This window comes from Mirounga angustirostris, unplaced genomic scaffold (assembly GCF_029215605.1).
Source record: "Mirounga angustirostris isolate CCGP_5_RB_7025 unplaced genomic scaffold, mMirAng1.0.hap1 SCAF_15, whole genome shotgun sequence".
Classification (NCBI taxonomy): Eukaryota; Metazoa; Chordata; class Mammalia; order Carnivora; family Phocidae; genus Mirounga; species Mirounga angustirostris.
This window is the reverse complement of record NW_026991723.1, coordinates 73,228,530-73,249,506: the sequence shown is the minus strand read 5'-3', so window position 1 is coordinate 73,249,506 and position 20,977 is coordinate 73,228,530. Positions and strand designations below refer to the sequence as shown.

Below are 20,977 nucleotides of genomic sequence, written 5' to 3'. Positions count from 1 at the left end.
AAAAATGTGTCTAAATTATGCCAGGATTAGCCAAAGACCATACTGTTAAAAAGTTCAACATCATTAGTCACTAAGGTAATGGAAATCAAAACCACAATGAGATATTACTTCATGAACCCAGGATAAATTATCATTTTTTTTTAATGGAAAACAAGTTTGGTCAGCATGTTAAGAAACAGGAACCTTTTTACACTGCTGGTGATTTTAAAACAGTGGAACTACTGGGATTCCTGGGTGGCTCAGTCGGTTAAGCATCTGCCTTTGGCTCAGGTCATGATCCCAGGGTCCTGGGATCGAGTCCCACATTGGGCTCCTTGCTTGATCAGGGAGCCTGCTTCTCCCTCTGCCTGCTGCTTCCCCTGCCTGTACTCTTGCTCTTTCTCTCTCCCACACTCTCTCTCTGGCAAATAAATAATCTTAAAAAAAATAGTGGAACTACTTTGGAAAACAGTTTGGCAGCTCCTCAAAAAGTTAAACATAGAATTATCATACACCCAGCAATTCCACTTCTAGGTAGTTGCCCAAGTGAAATGAAGTTATATGTCCACTCAAAAACTTGTATACGAGTGTTATTAGCAGCATTATTCATGACAGCCAAAAAATAGAAACAACCTCAATGGTGAAAGGAAAAACAAACTATGGTATATCCATATAGTGAAATATTATTTGGCAATAAGAAATCCTGATACATGCTACAATGTAAAAAAAAAAATATGCTAAGTGCAAGAAGGTAGTCACAAAAGGCCACATGCTATGATTCCACTTATATGAAAGGTGCAGGATAGGCAAATCCATAGAAACATAAAGTAGATCAGTGGTTGATGGGCTGGGAGGAAGTAAAAAGGGACTGCTGATGGGTATGGGTTTCTTTTTGGGGTGATAATAGTGTTTTGAATTAGATAGTGGTGATGGTTGCACAACTCTGTAAATACACCAAAAACCACTGAACTGTATACTTTAAGAGTGTATCTTATGGTATGTGAATTATATCTCAGTGAAGCTATTATTTTAAAAAGAAAGAAAAATGAATAAACTGAAAAGCATAATTTTGAGTCAGGATATGAATATTTTCATTGTATATCTTATTAATAATACTATGACTGTGTCAGTAAAATCATAAATTGGGTAAAGGCAGAGGTACTGCAGGCTTCTAGGAAACTTTTCCCAAAATACATGACTTCCTTGAGAAGGATTAAAATGAAACAAACCAAAACGTGCCACAAATTTCTGCTTTCTATATACTCTGTTCTGTATATCTGTTCATCTTTGTCCACGTTTCTACTTCTGGCTCATTAGATTTGAATAATGAACCCAAGTGCACGACACCCCAAACCCTCTTTATATAGTAATAGCCTCAATTAAATAGATTCAATAAATACTGCATGTTAGAATTACAGAACATTAGAATGTCAAAATTAGATAGAGACCTCATACAATTATTTCCCTCTCCTCTCAGTCCATTCCAGTTAGGCCCATGTATTCCAGGAGTGCAAGTTATCAGACTCTTTTAAATTTTGAGATAAAAAAATACTTCTTTTAGAATTATTTGTAGCTTTTAAAAATACTTGTTCTAGGGCGCCTGGGTGGCTCAGTTGGTTAAGCGACTGCGTTCGGCTCAGGTCATGATCCTGGAGTCTGTGGATCGAGTCCCACATCGGGCTCCCTGCTCGGCGGGGAGTCTGCTTCTCCCTCTGACCCTTCCCCCTCTCATGTGCTCTCTCTCATTCTCTCTCTCTCAAATAAATAAATAAAATCTTTAAAAAAAAAAAAAAATACTTGTTCTAAACTGCCACAGCAACTAAAATGAATAGAAAGGCCAAGCTGGTTCAGACAAACAAATGATAATGGAAAAGCACCAGTTCTATTGTCATTATATGCCTAACCCAACATCGTATCATTCTGGATTCAAAGAGCAACCAAATACCTTGATACTGATAGGAGAGCATAAAAAATTTTTTTTCAAAGACAACATTAATATACAAAAATTATTCAGCTTGCGGCGCCTGGATGGCTCAGTCAGTTAAGTGTCCAACTCTTGATTGCGACTCAGGTCACGATCTCAGGGTTGTGAGATCAAGCCCTGCATCAGGCTCCGTGCTTAGCATGGAGTTGGCTTGAGATTCTCACTCTCCCTCTAGCTCTGCCCCTACCCCCACTTAGTCACTCGCTCTCTCTAAAATAAATATTTAAAAAATAATAAAAATAAAAATTATTCAGCTTAAGATCAGATACAAACCTTAAATCTAGCCATGCAATATCAAGAACACAATCCTACAGCTGTCCTCTCAGCCCTGAGGTACACGGACTGGACGGATGGCCTTAACTGAGATGAATTTCCTTCAGAGTATCACCTGGATAGAATATATTTCATTATTTCTATCTTTCTGAGAATAATAAAGGCCTGAATTCTAGCAAACTGAGCCAATGGTTTTTTAAGTGCTGACGGCGCAGAATTCTCGGACGTGCATGGATGAGGGACTCTCTGTCACCTCATGTGCCATACCTGGTATGCACTGTGCTGTGGCCTCAGTGGTTATGGTTGGAGCGACTGGGGGCTGCTGCTGACTGGAGCTCACTTCTGGCTCTGTGTTAACTGAGGGAGAAAGAGCTACCTCACAGGAGGAAACCTGGTTGGGCAGATGGGGCAGGAACTCTTCCGAAGCAACTTGGTCATCCTGTCCAGGCAGTTGCAGGGCAGACAAAGGGATGCTGATCTGTTTGTTAGGATGGGATGTGCTCACAGGCATCTGCATGGACACCTGATGGTTGGTGCCATGGGCACCAGGGGGTCCTCTGTTTGGTGAAGCCAGAGATACCCTGGCAGTCTTCTGGACGATTGGTCTGGACATGACAGAGGGGGATGCAGCTACACCATGTGGGTCTAGCTCTGTGCCAATGGCAGATGTCACATGGGGAATCAGCTTAGCAGACCCTATGCAGGAGGGACCAGCATGAGTTTGAGGCTTGGGTTTTGCCATCTGTGTCAATGACAGGGCTGGTCCATCCACCCCTCCAGTCAGCTCTGCATTCGCCACAATGTAATAATCTTCAGGAATCTCTTGTTTGATTTTTTTAATGATGACATCATTGCTGCATTCATCAACCATTTGAGTCTGGGAGCTGGAATGGAGAGAAGATGGGACTATTCCAGGCCTTTTTCGAGCAATGCTTTGAGGCCTTTGGGTTTGGGGTTCAAAGTCACTATCCTCGTCTGTAACAGAAGACTCACAAACCATGTCAAACAGGGTGTTTTCATCTTCATATTCTTCAACAGCTTCATCCAGTTCAGAGGGCTCACTGCAGTAAGAGAAGTCACAAGAGTCTCTGGTCCGATTACAGTCTAGCTTCGCTTTCACTGGTCTCCCAGGGTATCTTTCAACCGGGCTAGTTTGTGTCTCAGAGGGTACTCCAATTATACTGGGACTATCAGAGTTAAAACTTCTGTTATCCTGGAAACAGACCCTTTCTTGGGACCCAGCTCTGCAAGTAGCTGTCAGTGGCCAGTGATAAGCATGGCCAGCACTACAGCCCCACATTGCTGTAAGGTTCCCATGGGAACCTTCCGAAAGCAAGTGTTTCAGGTTTGGAATGAGGCTGCAAATGGTCCCATGGCTGTGGGCCCAGCTGACCAATTTGGACAGATTCTCAGATGAAGTATGAAGGCAATCCTCCATGTTACAGGATCAGCAGTGTCTTTCCTAAAGGGAAATAATCAAAATAAGAAGCCATTATTACCCAAGATATTCCCATATCTCCATTACTTCAATTTCCTTGAACTATGATCATATGGCATAAAAAAGAATTGTACTTCAAAACTGTATCTAGATAATATCGCTGCACATGGGCAGACTGGAAGAGAATACAAGGAAAAGTAAAAAAGAAAAAAAAAGTGATGCCTATTGGCTGTCAGACGAGAAGATTTTTGTTAGTTTCCTTGATTGTTACAACACTATCTGCATAAAAATATTTGCATGAGAAAAAAAGTGGGAAAGAAAAAAAACAAGCAATAAAAAAGAGGTGAGCTTTTTCATGGTATGTTTTACTTCCAAAGTCACAAAGAGAGGTTTAGTCAGCTCTTTAATAATAAAATGTGTGCATTATCTGTATTAACCAAGAGGATGCACTTCCAACTTTACCCTCCGCCATCAGAAACTTCATTACTAAAGGCAGAACCAACAAAGGCTTAGGTCCATTCTAGGATGAGTCACAGAAGGAAAGTCAATCCTCTGCTGGGCACCAGAAAACAAATGACGTAACTGAGAGTCCAAGGAGAGAATGAAGTGCTATAGTGGGACAGAAAAAGTCTTTAGCAGGGAAGGGAGAATGGACTGGGAGGAGAGCCACTAGAGGGCATCTGCTGGGGTCAGAAACACAGGCAGTCTATAGGCCAGAAGCAAGGCTAGGTGGGCCAGGTGCCAGGACTCTAACCAAATCTTAGGAGCTGGCTTTCTGCCTCCTTGCTGTCTGAAACTCCTGAAATACTGCCCTTCACCTCACAGTTTGGAGGTAAAAGATGTGTCTGGTTTATTCCACCATCTAAGCTTCCTGGGCATCTAAGGATAACCAACTATCAAATAGGAGTAAACCATTCTTTATCGGGCGGAGGTCAAAAACAATCACTTGTTATGGGCCTGTGGCTGGGTAACAGTGAGGACAACATGATGGGCAAGAAAAGTAAAATGGGACATGTGGAGTCTGCATGTGATTAGAAAGGTCAAGTACGTTTCTGATAAAGGGGAGATCCTGGAGAGAACTGAGCAGGGGAGGAGCAAGGATCTTGATGTATGGTTTAGTCTGTCCTGTTTATCTGTAGCTGTGAGTGACAAGTGGTGCCTCACTGTAGGTGGGCTCTGCACTAAGGTGCCAAGGTCTAACTGCAATGTCAGGTGGCCATTCAAAAGCGCATATCTGAACCTCCGTGGCACCCCATCAATAGTTAGGTAAATTCAAACCCTTTCACATATCATGAGGCCTCTGTGATGTGGTCATGGCTACAGTCAACCCCTCAAGCCTCATTTCCTATTACTATGGGCTTTTCCCATATTTCTCCTCTTCCTCTAAACAGTTTCTCACACCCACTGGGCCTCTAAAAACTCATTCTTCGGCTTGATATGCAGCCCTCTTCTTTCTTCATCTGGAAAACCCTTTTAAAACTGAACTTGGGACCATCTCCTATTGAAATCTTTACAGACCTTCTTTCAGCCTCAGATATTTATTCACTTGTACTCACTCTTCACTTGTATTTCTATCATCTCTTGAGTTATCTCTGTACTGTTATCACTGCCATTCTTGTCTGTCTCTCAAACTTGACTGAGAATTCCCTGAGTACAGGAACTATAATTTTTTTTAACTTTTTATTTATTTATTTTTAAAATTTTAGTATAAGGGGCTATAATTTTTCATTCATCAATGAGGACCTAGTTGGGGACAGAGATATTAATACATATCGATATGGTCCTGCTCTTGAGACCTTATAATCTATTGTTAATGATGAATAAATGAAAAATGAATCAATAAACATATAAATACTGGCAGTGCCATCAACACTAACAAAATAAACATAAGACCCTCAAATAAGAAACATGAAATTTCCTATCACTTTTATTGTAATAATTGAAGGGGACAGAGGATTTTTCTCCCCAGTGGTATAACCAAACCGCAGTTGTCTTGTGCATATAGGAGAGTAATAAGTGAGCTACCAGATTTTGTGAGGCTTCACAGTAAATGGAAAGACCAGTGACTGGTGTTGGAGTTGGGAACTTCAATTCCAGTCCTGGAACTGATGTCTGTGGCCTCAGACAAGTCACTAATTACCTCTAAGCTAAAATGTCAGGACTATATGATTTTTATGTTCCTTTCATACTACTTTAGGAATTTAGGGACTTTATTTATATTCCTTTCATATAATTTTAAAGTAAAAATGCAGATAAAAGAGAAAGAGTGGTACACTTACCACAATGATACTCAGTATACTGAGTAATGTATACTACTGTTGAATCACTATATTGTACACCTGAAACTAATATAATACTGTATGTTAACTACACTGGAATTAAAATTAAAAACTTGGTTAAAAAAAAAAAGAAAGAATGAGGTTTTTGGTATTTGTTTTTTAAGCTTTCTTAATATATCTATTTAATTGGTATGGCAGACCATTTGCCTACCCAGTATCCATTCTTTTTCCTTACAGAGAGTCCCAATTTGTTGGGGCAGCAATATGCTCACTAAAACACATTTCCCAGCTTCCCTTGAAATAGGAATCGTTATATGACACAGTTCTGGCCAAAAATATGTAAATAAAAGTCACTGAGTAACTCGTCTGGTTTTGGCCTTCTGCCTTTTTCCCTTTGTCCTTCCCTTTCTTTCTGTCTGGAATAAGGACATGATGGCTGGAGCTCCAGAGGCCATATTGGGAACATGAAATAAGAACTTAAGGTTGAGGGAGAACACCCAGAAAGAGCTTGGGTCCCTGCTGACATCACAGAGCCACTGCATCAACTCTGAACTATCTAGGATTCTTTGTTACATAAGGAAAGATAAGGCCCTGATCTTGCTTAAGCCACTGTTGTTGGCAGTATTTGATTATATACAGCTGAACTCAATTACTAACTGATACACAAAAAATAATATTCATCTCTGGGTTTTGGAACCTCAGAGCAAAATCCTTCAATTTCTCTGCACCACCCCCCAAGTACAATAGTTTCTCAGACTGGACTCCACAAATAAATTATTGGGAGGTCTATAATTCTATTCCAAAATGTTGACAACTGTTTTCATTTTGATTCTAGTAAAAATATGATTAATATAAGCATATTATGAATCATCTAAATAATCACCTAGATCCGAATATTGCCTTCGTATCTATACTCACATTATTGTCCATAATCACCTAAAGTGACATGACTCAACTTTCAATTTGTTGGGAAACCTGTTCATGCTATTTCCTTTTTAGCAAATATAAATATAAAACTTGTCTTTTGCATTAATAATTTGCAAATGAAAGGCATCATGATTTGACATCATGAAAATGGAATGTGATACTGAAACAATACACCACTTTCAAGTGTCACAGGGTAATGAGAAAATAAAAGCAGTTGAGATAAATATATATTTTCACAGAAAGAAAATAATATACATTATGGCACAATATATGAATGAAAATGTTGTAACAGTTCAAATATGTAAAAATGTGGCAGAATCAAAACACAAAATTATATAAGCATGTGGAACTCAAAATAACTTATTGTTCAGGTAAAAGCTACTATACAATAGTAAAATAGTACCTTTGCTAAAGGTCCCACAAGCCAGGAAAAAAAATTATAATAAAAGACAAAATAGATACAATTTTAAATTTTGTTAAAAGCTTATGCACTTAATTCTGTAATAATCACCAACCTTTAAGAATCAATAGGTAGTAATCATAAGTCACTTTTATTACATTCTGAAATTCACTAGCAATCTCATGAAGAGGCTCTTAAACTTTTCTTGAGTATCATAAAATGAAAATATTTTTCCAGTATCATTATTAATATGTTTAGCCAGGCAACCAATGTTAACCAATGTAGTTATGAGAGCATAATTTGCTGATATTTAGGGTAATTAAATGGATTGAGTCCAAGCTGACAAGGAATAGCTATCAATATACTGTAATATATTCTAAATTTAATACAGAACAGAATCAGTAAGAAGACAATTAAGGTATTTCCAAACTGCTGAATATAAGTCAGTTCTAGAACCTACTAATTTGCTTCAAAAGTCTGATGATGAGCTCTACACTGAAAAGTAATGCCTTTTCTACATTTTCAAGAATTAAAAATAACTTCATAGTATTTCCCATATCTGATAAGGGCAATGATTGGATTAGACACTCAGCTTTACAGAGTTATCATGTGACACTTGATTAAAAACAAATTCAAAGAGGGGTGTCCGCGTGGCTCAGTCAGTTGAATGTCCAACTCTTGGTTTCAGCTCAGGTCATGATTGCAGGGTTGTGAGATCAAGCTCTGCATCAAGCCCCACATTAGCAGGGAGTCTGCTTGGGATTCTCTCTCTTCCTCTCCCTCTACCCCTCCCCGCTGCTCGCTTGCTCAAATAAATAAATAAATCTTAAAAACAAAACAAACCAAAACTCAAAGAGTCCTGACTAGCAAAGTTTAGGTTAAGTATGTTTAGGTTAAGTATGAAATTTGCTTACCCTAAATTAGCAAACAAAGCTATGAAGTTATTATCACCACATTGTACGTTAACTTAGGCAAGGAGACATTCTATATATTAGTATTTACATTATTAAAGTCAAAATCAGAAAGCCATTAAATATAGAGTCTCTCTATATTAAACCTACTCTCTACTATTAAACCTAACACTAGGAGTGCCTGGGTGGCTCAGTCAGTTAAGCATCTGCCTTCAGCTCAGGTCATGATCCCAGGGTCCTGGGATAGAGCCCCACGTCAGGCTCCCTAATCAGTGGAGAGCCTGCTTCTCCGTCTCCCTCTGCTGCTCCCCCTGCTTGTGCTCTCTCTCTTAAATAAATAAAATCTTTAAAAAAATAAACAAAAAATAAACCCAACACTGATCATTAAGTTTTCAGTAGAATAATACAAAACTAGTTATTATTACAGCTAATATTTATTGAACAATTACTAATTGCCAGGCACTATTCTAGGACTTGACATACCAATAGTCCTAATTACAGCAACAATCCTAATAAGTTAAATAAATTATTATCCTCATTTTATAAAGGAGTAAACTAAATCACTTGAACAAAGCAGTGGTGGAGCCAAAATCTGAACTTTGGTCGTACTCCAGAGCCGATGCTCTTAACATACTACACTCTGGCACTGTGAGAGCAGAAAAGACATTGTCTCAAATCTGGTTCCCTATCATATTGATGTTAATTTGAGTTTATGTTGGTTTTATAGTTTAACTTTGCTTGAATTTGTGGGACTATTTTGGTTTACAGCCGTCTTGGAACTGTAAGTGTAAGTTATATGTTTATACCTACTTAAATAACATTATGACCAAAAATGACTTAAGGAAGCACTGGGTATAAAGGTCCATGAAAATGTTTTTCTTTCAAAAGACTGAGAAAAGCTTTTTAGAAAAAAGAGTATGAAAAGATTATGTCACTTTTCCAAAACCTGACAAAATGAGTTACCAGCCAAATACCAGTGAATGTCTAGTTGGCTTTTACCTCACTTCAGTTACAACAATCTGCCCCACAGCCCTTATAGTCTCTCTCTTTATAAGGTTCTGAACCTTTCAAAGGATTTGGTGTTGCTGTTGTTTTAATACCACTAAATATCAATTGCTTATGGATGAAAAAATTGACACAAGAAAAAAAAAAAAAGAAAATCTTAGTAGCCATATATCTATAAAAGAAGTTGAATGTTTTTTAAAAAAAATCTTCTCCAAAAGAAAGATTTCACTGCAGGGTGCCTGGGTGGCTCAGTTGGTTAAGCGTCTGCCTTTGGCTCAGGTCATGGTCTCAGGGTCCTAGGATCCAGACTTGTGTCAGGCTCCCTGCCCAGCAAGAAGTCTGCTTCTCCCTCTCCCTCTCCCCCAACCCCCGGCTCGTGTTTGCTCTCTCCCTGTCTCTCTCTCTCAAATAAATAAAATCTTAAAAAAAAAAAAAAAAAAGGAAGAAAGATTTCACTGGTAAAGTCTATCACACATTCAAGGAAGAAATAATACCAAAATTATGCAAATATTTTCAAAAAGTAGGAAGAGAAAGGAACATTATCCAACTTGTCTAAGGAGGCCAGCATAACCCTACTACCAAAACCTGATAAAAATATTACAATAAAGAAAATTACAGATCAACATTCCTTATTTTATGCAAAAAATCCTTTACAAAACATTAGCAAAATGAAACCAACAATATATAAAATGGGTAATACATCATGACCAAGTTAAGACTTATCCCAGGAATGCAAAGTTGGCTGAACATGCAAAAATCAACCAATATAATTCAACATAATAACAGTCCACAGGAGAAAAACCGTAACATGATCATCTCAATAGATGCAGACAAAGCATTTGACAAAATTAAGTATTCACTAACAATTAAAAATTTTAGTAAGCTAATAATAGTAGGAACTCCCTCAAGCTGATAAAGGATATCTTTAAAAAATCTACAACTAATATTAAACTTAATATAAAAGACTGAATTGTTTTCTCCCAAGATCAGGAGTAAGACAAGAATGCTCTTGCATCACTTTTATTCAACACTGTAACACTGAAATAATGCAATAAAAAGAAATAAAAGATAGAAAAATTAGAAAAGAAGTCAAACTGTTTTTACATGTAGACAATACTTGTTTATGTTGAAAATTCCAGAGAATTCATGAAACTGCTACAACTCATAAACAAATTTATTAGCAAAGTAATCAGGTACAAGATTAATATTTTTTTAAAAATCAATGATTTTCTATATACTAGCAACAAAACATTAGAAAATTAAATTTTTAAAAATTCTATTTATAGTAGTGCCAAAAGTATTCAACATCTAGGAATATATCTAACAAAAGTATCCAAGACTTTTATACTAAAAACTACAAAACATTGCTGAAAGAAATTAAATGTGACATCAATAAATAGAGATAAATACTGTATTTGTGGACTCGAAGATTCAATATTGTTAGATTGGTATTATTCCCAACTGATCTATATATTCAATGCAATTCCAATCAAAAATTCCAGTTGGCTTTTTTAGAAGAAATAGATAAATTAATTCTAACATTTATATGGAAATGGAAAAGATCTGGAATAACCAAAGCAAAATCTTTCAATAAGGATAAAGTTGGAGAACTCACTATACCTGATTTCAAGGCTAAGAATAATTTCAAGCGATAGTAATCAAGATCATGGGGTACTGGGCGCCTGGGTGGCTCAGTTGGTTAAGCGACTGCCTTCGGCTCAGGTCATGATCCTGGAGTCCCTGGATCGAGTCCCGCATCGGGCTCCCTGCTCTGCAGGGAGTCTGCTTCTCCCTCTGACCCTCCCCCCTCTCCTGCTCTCTCTCTCTCATTCTCTCTCTCAAATAAATAAATAAAATCTTCAAAAAAAAAAAAAAAAAAAAGATCATGGGGTACTGACAAAAGAATAGACATATACATTAACGGAACAGAATGAATGTCCAGAAACAGACCCACACATATTCTGTCAACTGATTTTCTTCAAAAGGCAAAGGCAATTCAATAGGAAAATTTTTTCAACAATGTTAAATCAATTGGACAGTCATTAAAAAACAAACAACCTTCAGTTAAACTACACATAAAAATTAACTCAAAATGGATCACAGACCTAAATCTAAAACATAGGGGGTGCCGGATGGCTCAGTCAGTTAAGCGCCCAACTCTTCAATTCAGCTCAGGTCTTGATCTCACATTCGTGAGTTCAAGCCCTGCACTAGGCTCCACCCTGGGCGTGGAGCCCAGTATATATGTATGTATATATGTATGTACAAATAATAAATAAATAAATAAATAAAATAAATCTAAACTCTAAAACTAGAAAAATTCCAGAAGAAATCATAGGATAATATCTTTGTCACCTTGGGGTAGGCAAAGGTTTCTTAGGATGCAAAAAGCACAAGCCACAAAAAATGTGATAAACTGAACTACATCAATTGCTAATGGAATATAAATAATCCAGAGATGGTGAAGGTATCTATCAAAGGTATCCATCAAACTTAAACACACTCAACAATGCTACCTTCTTTCAGGAGATTCCCCTATGTAATTTTCAATGCTACCTAAGGAAACTTGGGTATGGTCTAAAAAGCACTGATGATGTCTCAACTAACAGACCAATGACTAACAAAGCTAGAAACAAAAGAAAATAAAACAAACCGTTACAATTCTTAGAATCTAAAAAGTGTTTCATATGAGCCTAATTTATCCATATTTTCATTAAATGATGCAATTTATTATATATGCTAAATATGGAAAAATATTCAAACAACTGGAATTCTACCAAAAAACATCTGAAGAAAAAAGTTCCAACATTAATGCACAATAATGTGCAGAAAGATACTACTTAAAAAATATAAAGGATAGGGAAAGGGTATTTATTCCTACTGAGACCTAAAATGTGCTTTCCAAAATTTAATACCCATCTTTTGTGGGGGGGAGGATGCCAAAGGAGTGGTTTTATTAAAGTATGGGAACAGGACCCATGGGCAGAAAGAGCTGCCAAAACCCATCTATTGTTTAAAAAAATGTATCTGTAAGTTACATAAATTAGTACAAGCATTAAAAGTGAACTTACAAATAAAGAATTCATACTATATAATATGTGCTTTTACTTTAAGATAATGTATTTATTAATTTTCAAATGTTACAAGTACCATGTAATCCATCATGTAATTTTTGGAAACAGACAAATCTAAAAGATACTTTGTACCTAACAAATTAAAAAATCATAATAAAGAAAGCTTTTAATTCTATGCCATGAATATATAACATATATTTCATTTATATTCCAATTCAGTAAATATCTATTAAGTACCTGTTACATGCTAAATACTGTGTTATGGACTCCCTCCCCCACAAACAAAAGGTAGGTTTTAATCCTAAATTCCAGTACCTCAGAATGTTATCTATTAGGTAACCTGTAATTGCAGATATTAACTTAACTTAGTTAAGTTTCCATGAAGTCATAGAGAGGTAGAATGGGCCCCTGATCCGTATGAGTGGTGTCCTTATGAGGAGACACCATGTGAAGACAGACACAGGGAGAAAGCCATGTGAAAGCAAAGAAAGAGACTGGAGTGGGTCCTGGGATTGAGCCCTGCATCAGGCTCCCTGCTCCACAGGGAGTCGGCTTCTCCCTCTGCCCCTCCCCTCTGCTCGTGCACGCTCTCGCTCTCAAATAAACAAAATTTTTAAAAATTATCTCTATAATAAAGTCAAAAGTCTTTTACATAATCTATAAGACCATGATAATCAGGCCCTTGCCTACTTTTTCAGACATACTCTTGTTCTTCCATTCAGCCATCCCAAACAACTTCCATTTCTTCAGTATCTTCTGGGCCTTCACACAGTTTACTTTGCCAGCCTCTCACCTGACTTTTATGCATCCTTTGGTTCTCAACTTGCACATCATTAGGTTTTTAGGTAACCTTCCCTGACTCATCCTGGTCTAGGTTAAATGTCCCTGCCTTATGTTCCTGTAACACATTATTCTGTCTGTGTTGCAGCACTATGCTTTATTGAAATTATTTATTTTATTGTTTCTCTTCTTTCTTAAGACTATAAGCTCTGTGATGATATAGAATGTCTGTCTTTGTCACCCTTCTCTTTCTAGGGGTCAGGCCAATGCTTCACAATGTCTAATACATATTTATTGATAGAATGGGTGATAGGTGACATTTTATGTTTGACTCAAGGAAGTAAGTTAGGTGAACCAATGGAAATCTCTGAAGTCTCATATTTTATATTCTCACTCGGAAGCTTAGAATAACTAGAATGACTTTGAAAGTCAACTGAAATGGTTTTCACTTGGGCAGAGTAAAAAAAAAATTTTTTTTTTTTTAAGTAGGCTCCATGCCCAGCATGGAGCCCAATACAGAGCTTTGAAATCATGACCCTGAGATCAAGACCTGAGCTGAGATGAAGAGTCAGATGCTTAGCCGACTGAGCCACCCAGGCCCTTAAAAAAATTCTTTTTTTTTTTTAAGATCTTATTTATTTATTTGAGAGAGAGATAGCGAGAGCAGGAACACAAGCAGGGGGAGTGGGAGAGGGAGAAGCAGGCTTCCTGCCGAGCAGGGAGCCCGATGTGGGACTCGATACCAGGACCCTGGAATCATGACCTGAGCCGAAGGCAGACACTTAACGACTGAGCCACCCAGGCGCCCTAAAAAAAATTCTTTTAAAATTATCTTAAGTAATTCTCCAAAGTCAGACAGGACGTACTTTTCACAGAAAGGGTACTTACGCTTGTCTTTAGGTTGGGAGGTTTTTATATTTAAGTTAGACTACTCATGTTATGTCCTCAAAATCAGTGATTCCTGAGTTCACTGTCTTTTTAAAGAAAACTGATTAAATCATCACTCTTAACCTATACATTTGCTCTTCTCTTACGATGTTTATCTTGAGAACAAATCTATCCTGGCTCCCGAGATAGAAACTTGGATATTGGCCTAGTCTCTATTTGCCCTCATCCCTCAAAAGTGATTCACACCAACTGCTGCTTGTTATCTTCTAACAGATCTGCCATCTTCCTTTCTTTTCCATTCCTGATGCAGGGCTTGATCCCACGACCTGAACCGAGGGCAGATGCTTAACTGACTGAGCCACCCAGGTGCCCCTGACTTTATTATAGTGATAATTTAAAAGTATTACATGGTTGTAAGCAACAAAGTGACTTTAGAATCATCATTCTGATTATAGCTGAAGAGATCAAGACCAGAGACAGGAATCCAGTTAGGAGATACATTGTAGCAATTCAGGTAAGATATAATGGTAAATTACCTTGGATGGTAGCAGAGGGATGGAAAGTAGGGGACAGATGTGAAACTCAAGTAAGAGGTAAAGATGAAAGACTGGATAAAGGAGGTGGGAGGAAGAAAGAAGTTATAGATTCTGACTTGACCACTAACAATAGCCCTGTGAACTCTGAGCTCAAGGAGGAGTTCGAGCTCATTTAGAGATTTACTCAAATCTGGTAGGGGGTTCCTGGGGGGATGAAAGGGGTGTCTTACCTTGCCAATTCATGGCTAACCTTCCTGTATCTCATCAGTGATAATTTTTCCCTTATGTTTCTATTTCTTTGGCCATATATATATAAGAAATTAAGATGAAAGGGAATTAAATGTATGAACTTAATGTGTGATTGCACAGACACCATTTGGCAAGTGTCAATGTTCAGGTTACCTGAATGATGAGACTTGATAAATCAAAACAAGATTTATAGGAGGATGGCTACAGAAGGAAATCAGGTCACTCAGTTAGAAAGCAGAGTATCAGCAACATTTCTCCACTGACTGATAGAGATAAAAGCTTCTGAGTCTCCCAGAAGGGCCTTAACCGCTTTCCTCCAAGCCCAATCTTAATATGCATAAAACAGAAGAAATTCTGCACACAGACTATTCTGGATGTGCATGAGGGACCACTTCCATGTAAGATGGGACAGTGCAGAGGTTAAGAGCATAGACTCCACTGCCAGACAGATTGAATTTAAATTCTAACTCTGCTGTTTGCTATGCGACCTTGGGCAAGTTACTTTTTACCTCTCTGCACCTTAGTTTCCTAATCTGTAAAATTATGATAAGAATAACCCAACCTCACAGTGCCATTGTAAGGATTAAATTAATTCATACTGTAAAAATGCTTAGAAGAATCACTTGATAATTTTTTACCTGAAATTAGAGGCTTTTCCCCATTTCAATGGTCTACAATATAACTATAGAGAGCATACAATTTGGCATGGTACACTTGTGGAAGAATGAAACCCAGAGAACATACAATACACTATGGTATACTCAGTCAAGAATAAGGTCCTCATTTAACTTTCTCAGACTCCTTAGACTAACACAGATTCATCAAAGTTCACATTAAATTTCGAGCAGCATTACAGAACAAGGCCTAGCTACCCAGACATCCCTGGGAATCATGCAAATAGGCCTTAGACCAGCTATAGGATCTATTATTCTGTAGCCACCTTTAAACTTTGGTCCTAGAGTTTCTTTTAAATCATATGGACTTTTCAGTGGCATCCTTTCATTCAACAAATATTGATTGACATTAGGCTACTAAGCACTAGAATATTGTCATGAACAAGGCAGTCATGATCTGTGCCTATATGGAACTCAAGGACGCAGGATGGGATGGGATAACTAATTATATAAGAAATAATTTTGTTGAGGGGCTCCTGGGTGGCTCAGTTGTTAAGCGTCTGCCTTTGGCTCAGGTCATGATCCCAGGGTCCTGGGATCGAGCCCCGCATCGGGCTCCCTGCTCGGCAGGAAGCCTGCTTCTCCCTTTCCCACTCCCCCTGCATGTGTTCCCACTCTCGCTGTCTCTCTCTGTCAAATAAATAAATAAAATCTTAAAAAAAAAAAAAAGGAAATAATTTTGTTGCAATTTTGACAAAAATTCTGCAAAGACAATCTACTTTATCTAGTTTATGCTAAGAGAGCATAAAACTAGAGAGACTTGTTCTATTCAGGGGATCAGAGAAAGCTCTTCTGAGAAAGTAGTATTTAAGCTAAGAACTGAAGGATTAGTAGGAATTCACAGATGAAAGGGGGAAAGGGCAGACGGAGAGAAGAAATTTCCAAGTAATTCAAGTACAAGCAAAGGGCCTCAGAAAAGTTCTGGAATCCCATGATATACCCACTCTTAGCAACTTTTCTGAAACATTCTAGCACCCCACACAGAGGTCAGGATAATAAACCCAACTACCCGAAATACTTCTTGCCCTATCCATTCCACCATAGTTCACCTACACCCTCCTAACAAATGCTGCTCACCATTTCTTTGAGAGACTGATCCAGTAGAAATTTTAACTTGAAATACACATTTATATCATGCAAGCTAATTATGCATTTGCCAAGAAAACAAATTCATTATTAAAAATAATTTTTAGGAGCTCCTGGGTGGCTCAGTCGGTTGAGCCACCAACTCTTGATTTCAGCTCAGGTCATGATCTCAGGGTCATGGGCTGGAGCCCCATGTCAGGCTCCACGCTGGGTCCCTCCCTGCTTAGGATTCTTTCTCTCCCTCTCCATCTGCCCCCCCGCCCCGCCTTAAAAAACAATTCTTAACAAAATTCCTATTGTCAAGGAAAACAAACACCTTGGTCAATTTTTATTTAAAATCAAATTAATTAACATATAGTATATTAGTTTCAGACGTAGAATCAGTGATTCGTCAGTTACATATAACACCCAGTGCTCATTACTTCAAGTATCCTCCTTAATGCCCATCAGCCAGTTACCCCATCCCCCCACCCATCTCCCCTCCAGCAACCCTCAGTTTGTTTCCTATAGTTAAGAGTCTCCACCGTTTGCCTCCCTGATTTTAACCTTAGTCAATAATTTGATACTGACATTATATAAAAAAATGCTTCCAAAAATATTAATGCATCTAGGGGGCACCTGGGTGGCTCAGTCGGTTAAACATCTGCCCTCGGCTCAGGTAATGATCCCGGGGTCTTGGGATAGAGCCCCGCATTGGGCTCCCTGCTCAGCAGGGAGTCTGCTTCTCCCTCTCCCTCTCCCCACCCCACTTGTGCTCTCTCTCTTGCTCTGCTCTCTCTCAAATATAAAAATAAAACCTTTAAAAAATATATTAATGCATCTAAAATACCATAAATACCTCAGAATTCTTAATGACTCCCAATTATTCATGTTTTTAATTTCTACAGTTTATACTGAGTTTGTGCTACATACTATTAGAAAAGGATTAAAATTAATTAATGGCATTCCATTCATACAAATTGTTCCTTATGTATTGACTAGTAATATTACCCACATTTTAAAGTGGTTTTCCCATCAATGAGCATGATTCAACATGATGGTTCATGCTTTTTACAGCCCACTCAAAGAAGAAGTATTATAAATGGAAAAACTGAAAATTCTATCTCAGAGTGAGTGAGTGATGTTAACATTTTTAGCTACTTTTAAATTTACATACCCTCATTCTACTGATAGAATTTTCTAAGACTTGAGTAGCAGAGTCATATAATGACGACTCGGTCCTAGGTGCTGGAAATATAGCCCCATCTCAGTAGATGAACTAAAGGCAGGCTGATCCCAGATTTTAGAAAACAATGTGAAAATATACAAGCCACTCCATTCTCCACTAGAACTGCTCTAACCAAGATCATCAATAATCTTCACATTAAGAATTTCAATGGATATTCCTCAACTTCTCTTTTCTTGGCTTCTCAACAGCTCAAAGAGCTGTTTTCTTACTTGAAATCTTCTCTTTCCTTGGCTTCCAGTACACTCCGCTATTTCTCAGTTTCCTTTGCTGGGGCTCATCATCCTCTTTTTGACCTTTAAAACTAGAGTTTATCAGGGGCACCTGGGTGGCTCAGTTGGTTACGTGTCTGACTCTGGGTTTCAGCTGAGGTCATGATCTTGAGGTCCTGGGATGAAACCCTGCATTGGGCTTCCCGCTCAGCACAGAGTCGGCTTGTCCCTCTCCCTCTGCTCCTCCTCACTTGTGCTCTCTCTCCCCAATAAATAAATAAAATCTTAAAAAAAAAAAAAACCCCACTAGAATTTACCAGTGGTTCTGGCAGTCTTCTCATATTATTGTCTCACTAGACAATGTTTTGTTTTCATCTATCCCTATGAATCTGGTTATCAGGTATATACCCTGACAACTGACATCTAAATTAGTATCTCAGTAAGTGGCATTACTACCTCCTCAGCTGCTGAAGTCTAAATCCTCCAAGTCACCTTTGACTCCAAAGTGTCCTTCACATTTTTATATGTAGAGGAATCTGCAGGACAGGTTTAATTCTAAGAATTCATCTCTAGTCAGGGTTTCCAAAATTACTAGGTTTTACAAAGCTTCTTGTTTATATTATTGCATACTTCTAAAGTTTGTAGAAAAAAATGAAACATTCAGAGATGTACTTTCTCTATGCATAGTCGATTAACCTTAAATTAACATTTTAAATGTATTAATACATTAATAAATATGGATAACAATTATTTAGTTCTTACATATGGGTACAATTCTAAAATATAGAATTCTTTTATCCTTACTAGTTCTCAGTTAAAGGGAAGACAGTCTTTCTTATTATTGTGAAATATCTGCTCATGGGAATGAAATTTTGAAGCTACTATGTATATATCATATTAATAGTCCTCCACTCTGACTCTCATTTTTAGGAATAAGCATGGTTGAGTACTGAAAGTGGTATCATTGTTCCGATGAGATGATGAGTCAGTGACATGGGGTAGGAATGTGAATAACCTAGTTTTGTTCATAAAGAAATATTTTAGAAATTCTGAACAGACATCAAAACAGCTTAAATTTCAGGGCACTGGTAATAGGACTAAACCCTCCAATTTGGAGACAGAGCATTTGTTTTAGAAAACATACAAGAGGAAGGGAATGAGACCATTTCCCTGAAAAATGCAAAGGAATTTAAAAATTGATATGGTTTTCGGGGCACCTGGGTGGCTCAGTCGTTAAGCATCTACCTTCGGCTCAGATCACGATCCCAGAGTCCTGGGATCGAGCCCCACATCGGGCTCCCTGCTTGATGGAGAGCCTGTTTCTCCCTCTCTCACTCCCCTTGCTTGTGTTCCTTCTCTCGCTGTGTCTCTGTCAAATAAATAAATTTTAGAGAATCTTAAAAAAAATTGATATGGTTTTGGTTGATTATTATGGTCCCTTTGCAAAGGCACAAAAATGTCCTTTCCCATATATTTCTAGAGTTTATATTCTGATTTATTGATCTATTTATCTATTTTATAATTAATATTGCATCATTTAAAATCCCTACAGCTGAATATGGTTTTACATTGAGGATGGCAAATCCCTTCTCATTATCCCTACTTTTCAAAATTGTTTCCTAATTCCTAACTATTATGGCAAAGCTTCTGGTATTTAATTATGATTATCAGTTATTTGTTCCTAATAAATTTCTTTAACTATGTTAAAAATGTTGTCTGGTTTCTTAACTGTAAAGGATGTTGAATTTTATCAAGTATTTACTCAAATATACATCTGATCTTTTTTCTTTTTCATATTAGAAGTTATACTTGCAGGGGCGCCTGGGTGGCTCAGTCAGTTAAGCATCTGCCTTCAGCTCAGGTCATGATCCCAGAGTCCTGGGATCCAGCCCCACGGGGTGGGGGTGATGGGGGGGTGTGCATGGCAGGCTCCCTGCTAGTGGGGAGTCTGCTTCTCCCTCTCCCTCTGGCCCTCCCCCCTGCTCCTTCTCTGTCTCAAATAAATAAATAAAATAAAATATATTTTTTAAAAGTTACACCTGCAGATTTCTCAGTGTTGACCCATCTTGCATTCCTACTGCTACTTCTCAATTTTTGTCATTGGCTCTTCTGACCTTCAAAACTGGCACTTTTCTCATGGTATTGTCTTACTAGATGATACTTTCACCAATCTCTGTGCATCTAGTTAGCAGACAAATATTCCCTAATGTTTCCCCAATTAATATCTCAGAAAGTGGCATTACCATTCTCCTGACTGAAGCCCAAATTCCATAATTAGATCTCTATTTTTTTTTAAGATTTGGGGATCCTAAATAGATCTCTATTTTTTTTAGGATTCTTTATACAAATACAGTGCTCAGGGGCTAGGCAGTTATGTACCAGGCATCTTCTTACCCTGTAATCCTCTATAAGCACTAAATGCAGACTACTGGAGGGCAGAAACCTTGACCAGCATTGTGTCTTTACCACCTTTAACAAAACCTGACAAAGAGAAGACGTTCATAAATACTGAACGAAATATCAAACCATTATATACTAAATGAACAACTCAACTGAGTTCTCATGAATTCCGATTTGAAATATGTTACTCACCTGATCTGCCACCTATCAGCTGAACCCTAGCATTGTGAGTCCCCCCTGCCCCCCTATTTCCTGACCAACCTGATAAGAACAGATACCACTCTTGTCCACTCACATACAGGGTTGCATGAAGCACAGCAGCAATTCAGAGAAGGGGAATGGGTCAACAATCCAAGTGAAATACTCACTGGCTAAAATTTCTTTGATAAGAATACATCATCTTTAATTAAAATTATAGTTTATTGAAAACTGACCCAGAGGGGTGCCTGGCTGCTCTCAGTCTGTAGAGCATGCAATTCTTGAGTTCAGGGTTGTGAGTTTGAGCCCCACTCTGGGTGTAGAGATTACTTAAAAATAAAATTGGAAGGAAGGAAAGGAAAGGGGAAAGGGGAAAAAGGAAATGGGAAGGGATAGGAAAGGAAAGGGAAAGGAAATTGACCCAGAAAGCCTGCTACAATCTTTTGCCTTGCTCACAAA

General features: G+C 38.0%; 1 protein-coding gene across 3 annotated transcripts in view; it reads right to left on the bottom strand.

Moving 5' to 3' along the window:
* The window catches only part of KIAA1958 (KIAA1958 ortholog), a 163,108-nt gene that overhangs the window by 86,694 nt on the left and 55,437 nt on the right, over positions 1–20,977 (bottom strand). For all 3 annotated transcript variants that reach the window (XM_045882942.3, XM_064580096.1, XM_064580095.1), the window contains exon 2: positions 2,504–3,698. In XM_045882942.3, coding sequence (XP_045738898.1) covers positions 2,504–3,674 — 1,171 coding nt within the window. In that variant the 5' untranslated portion in view covers positions 3,675–3,698. The remainder of the gene's footprint in view (positions 1–2,503; positions 3,699–20,977) is intronic.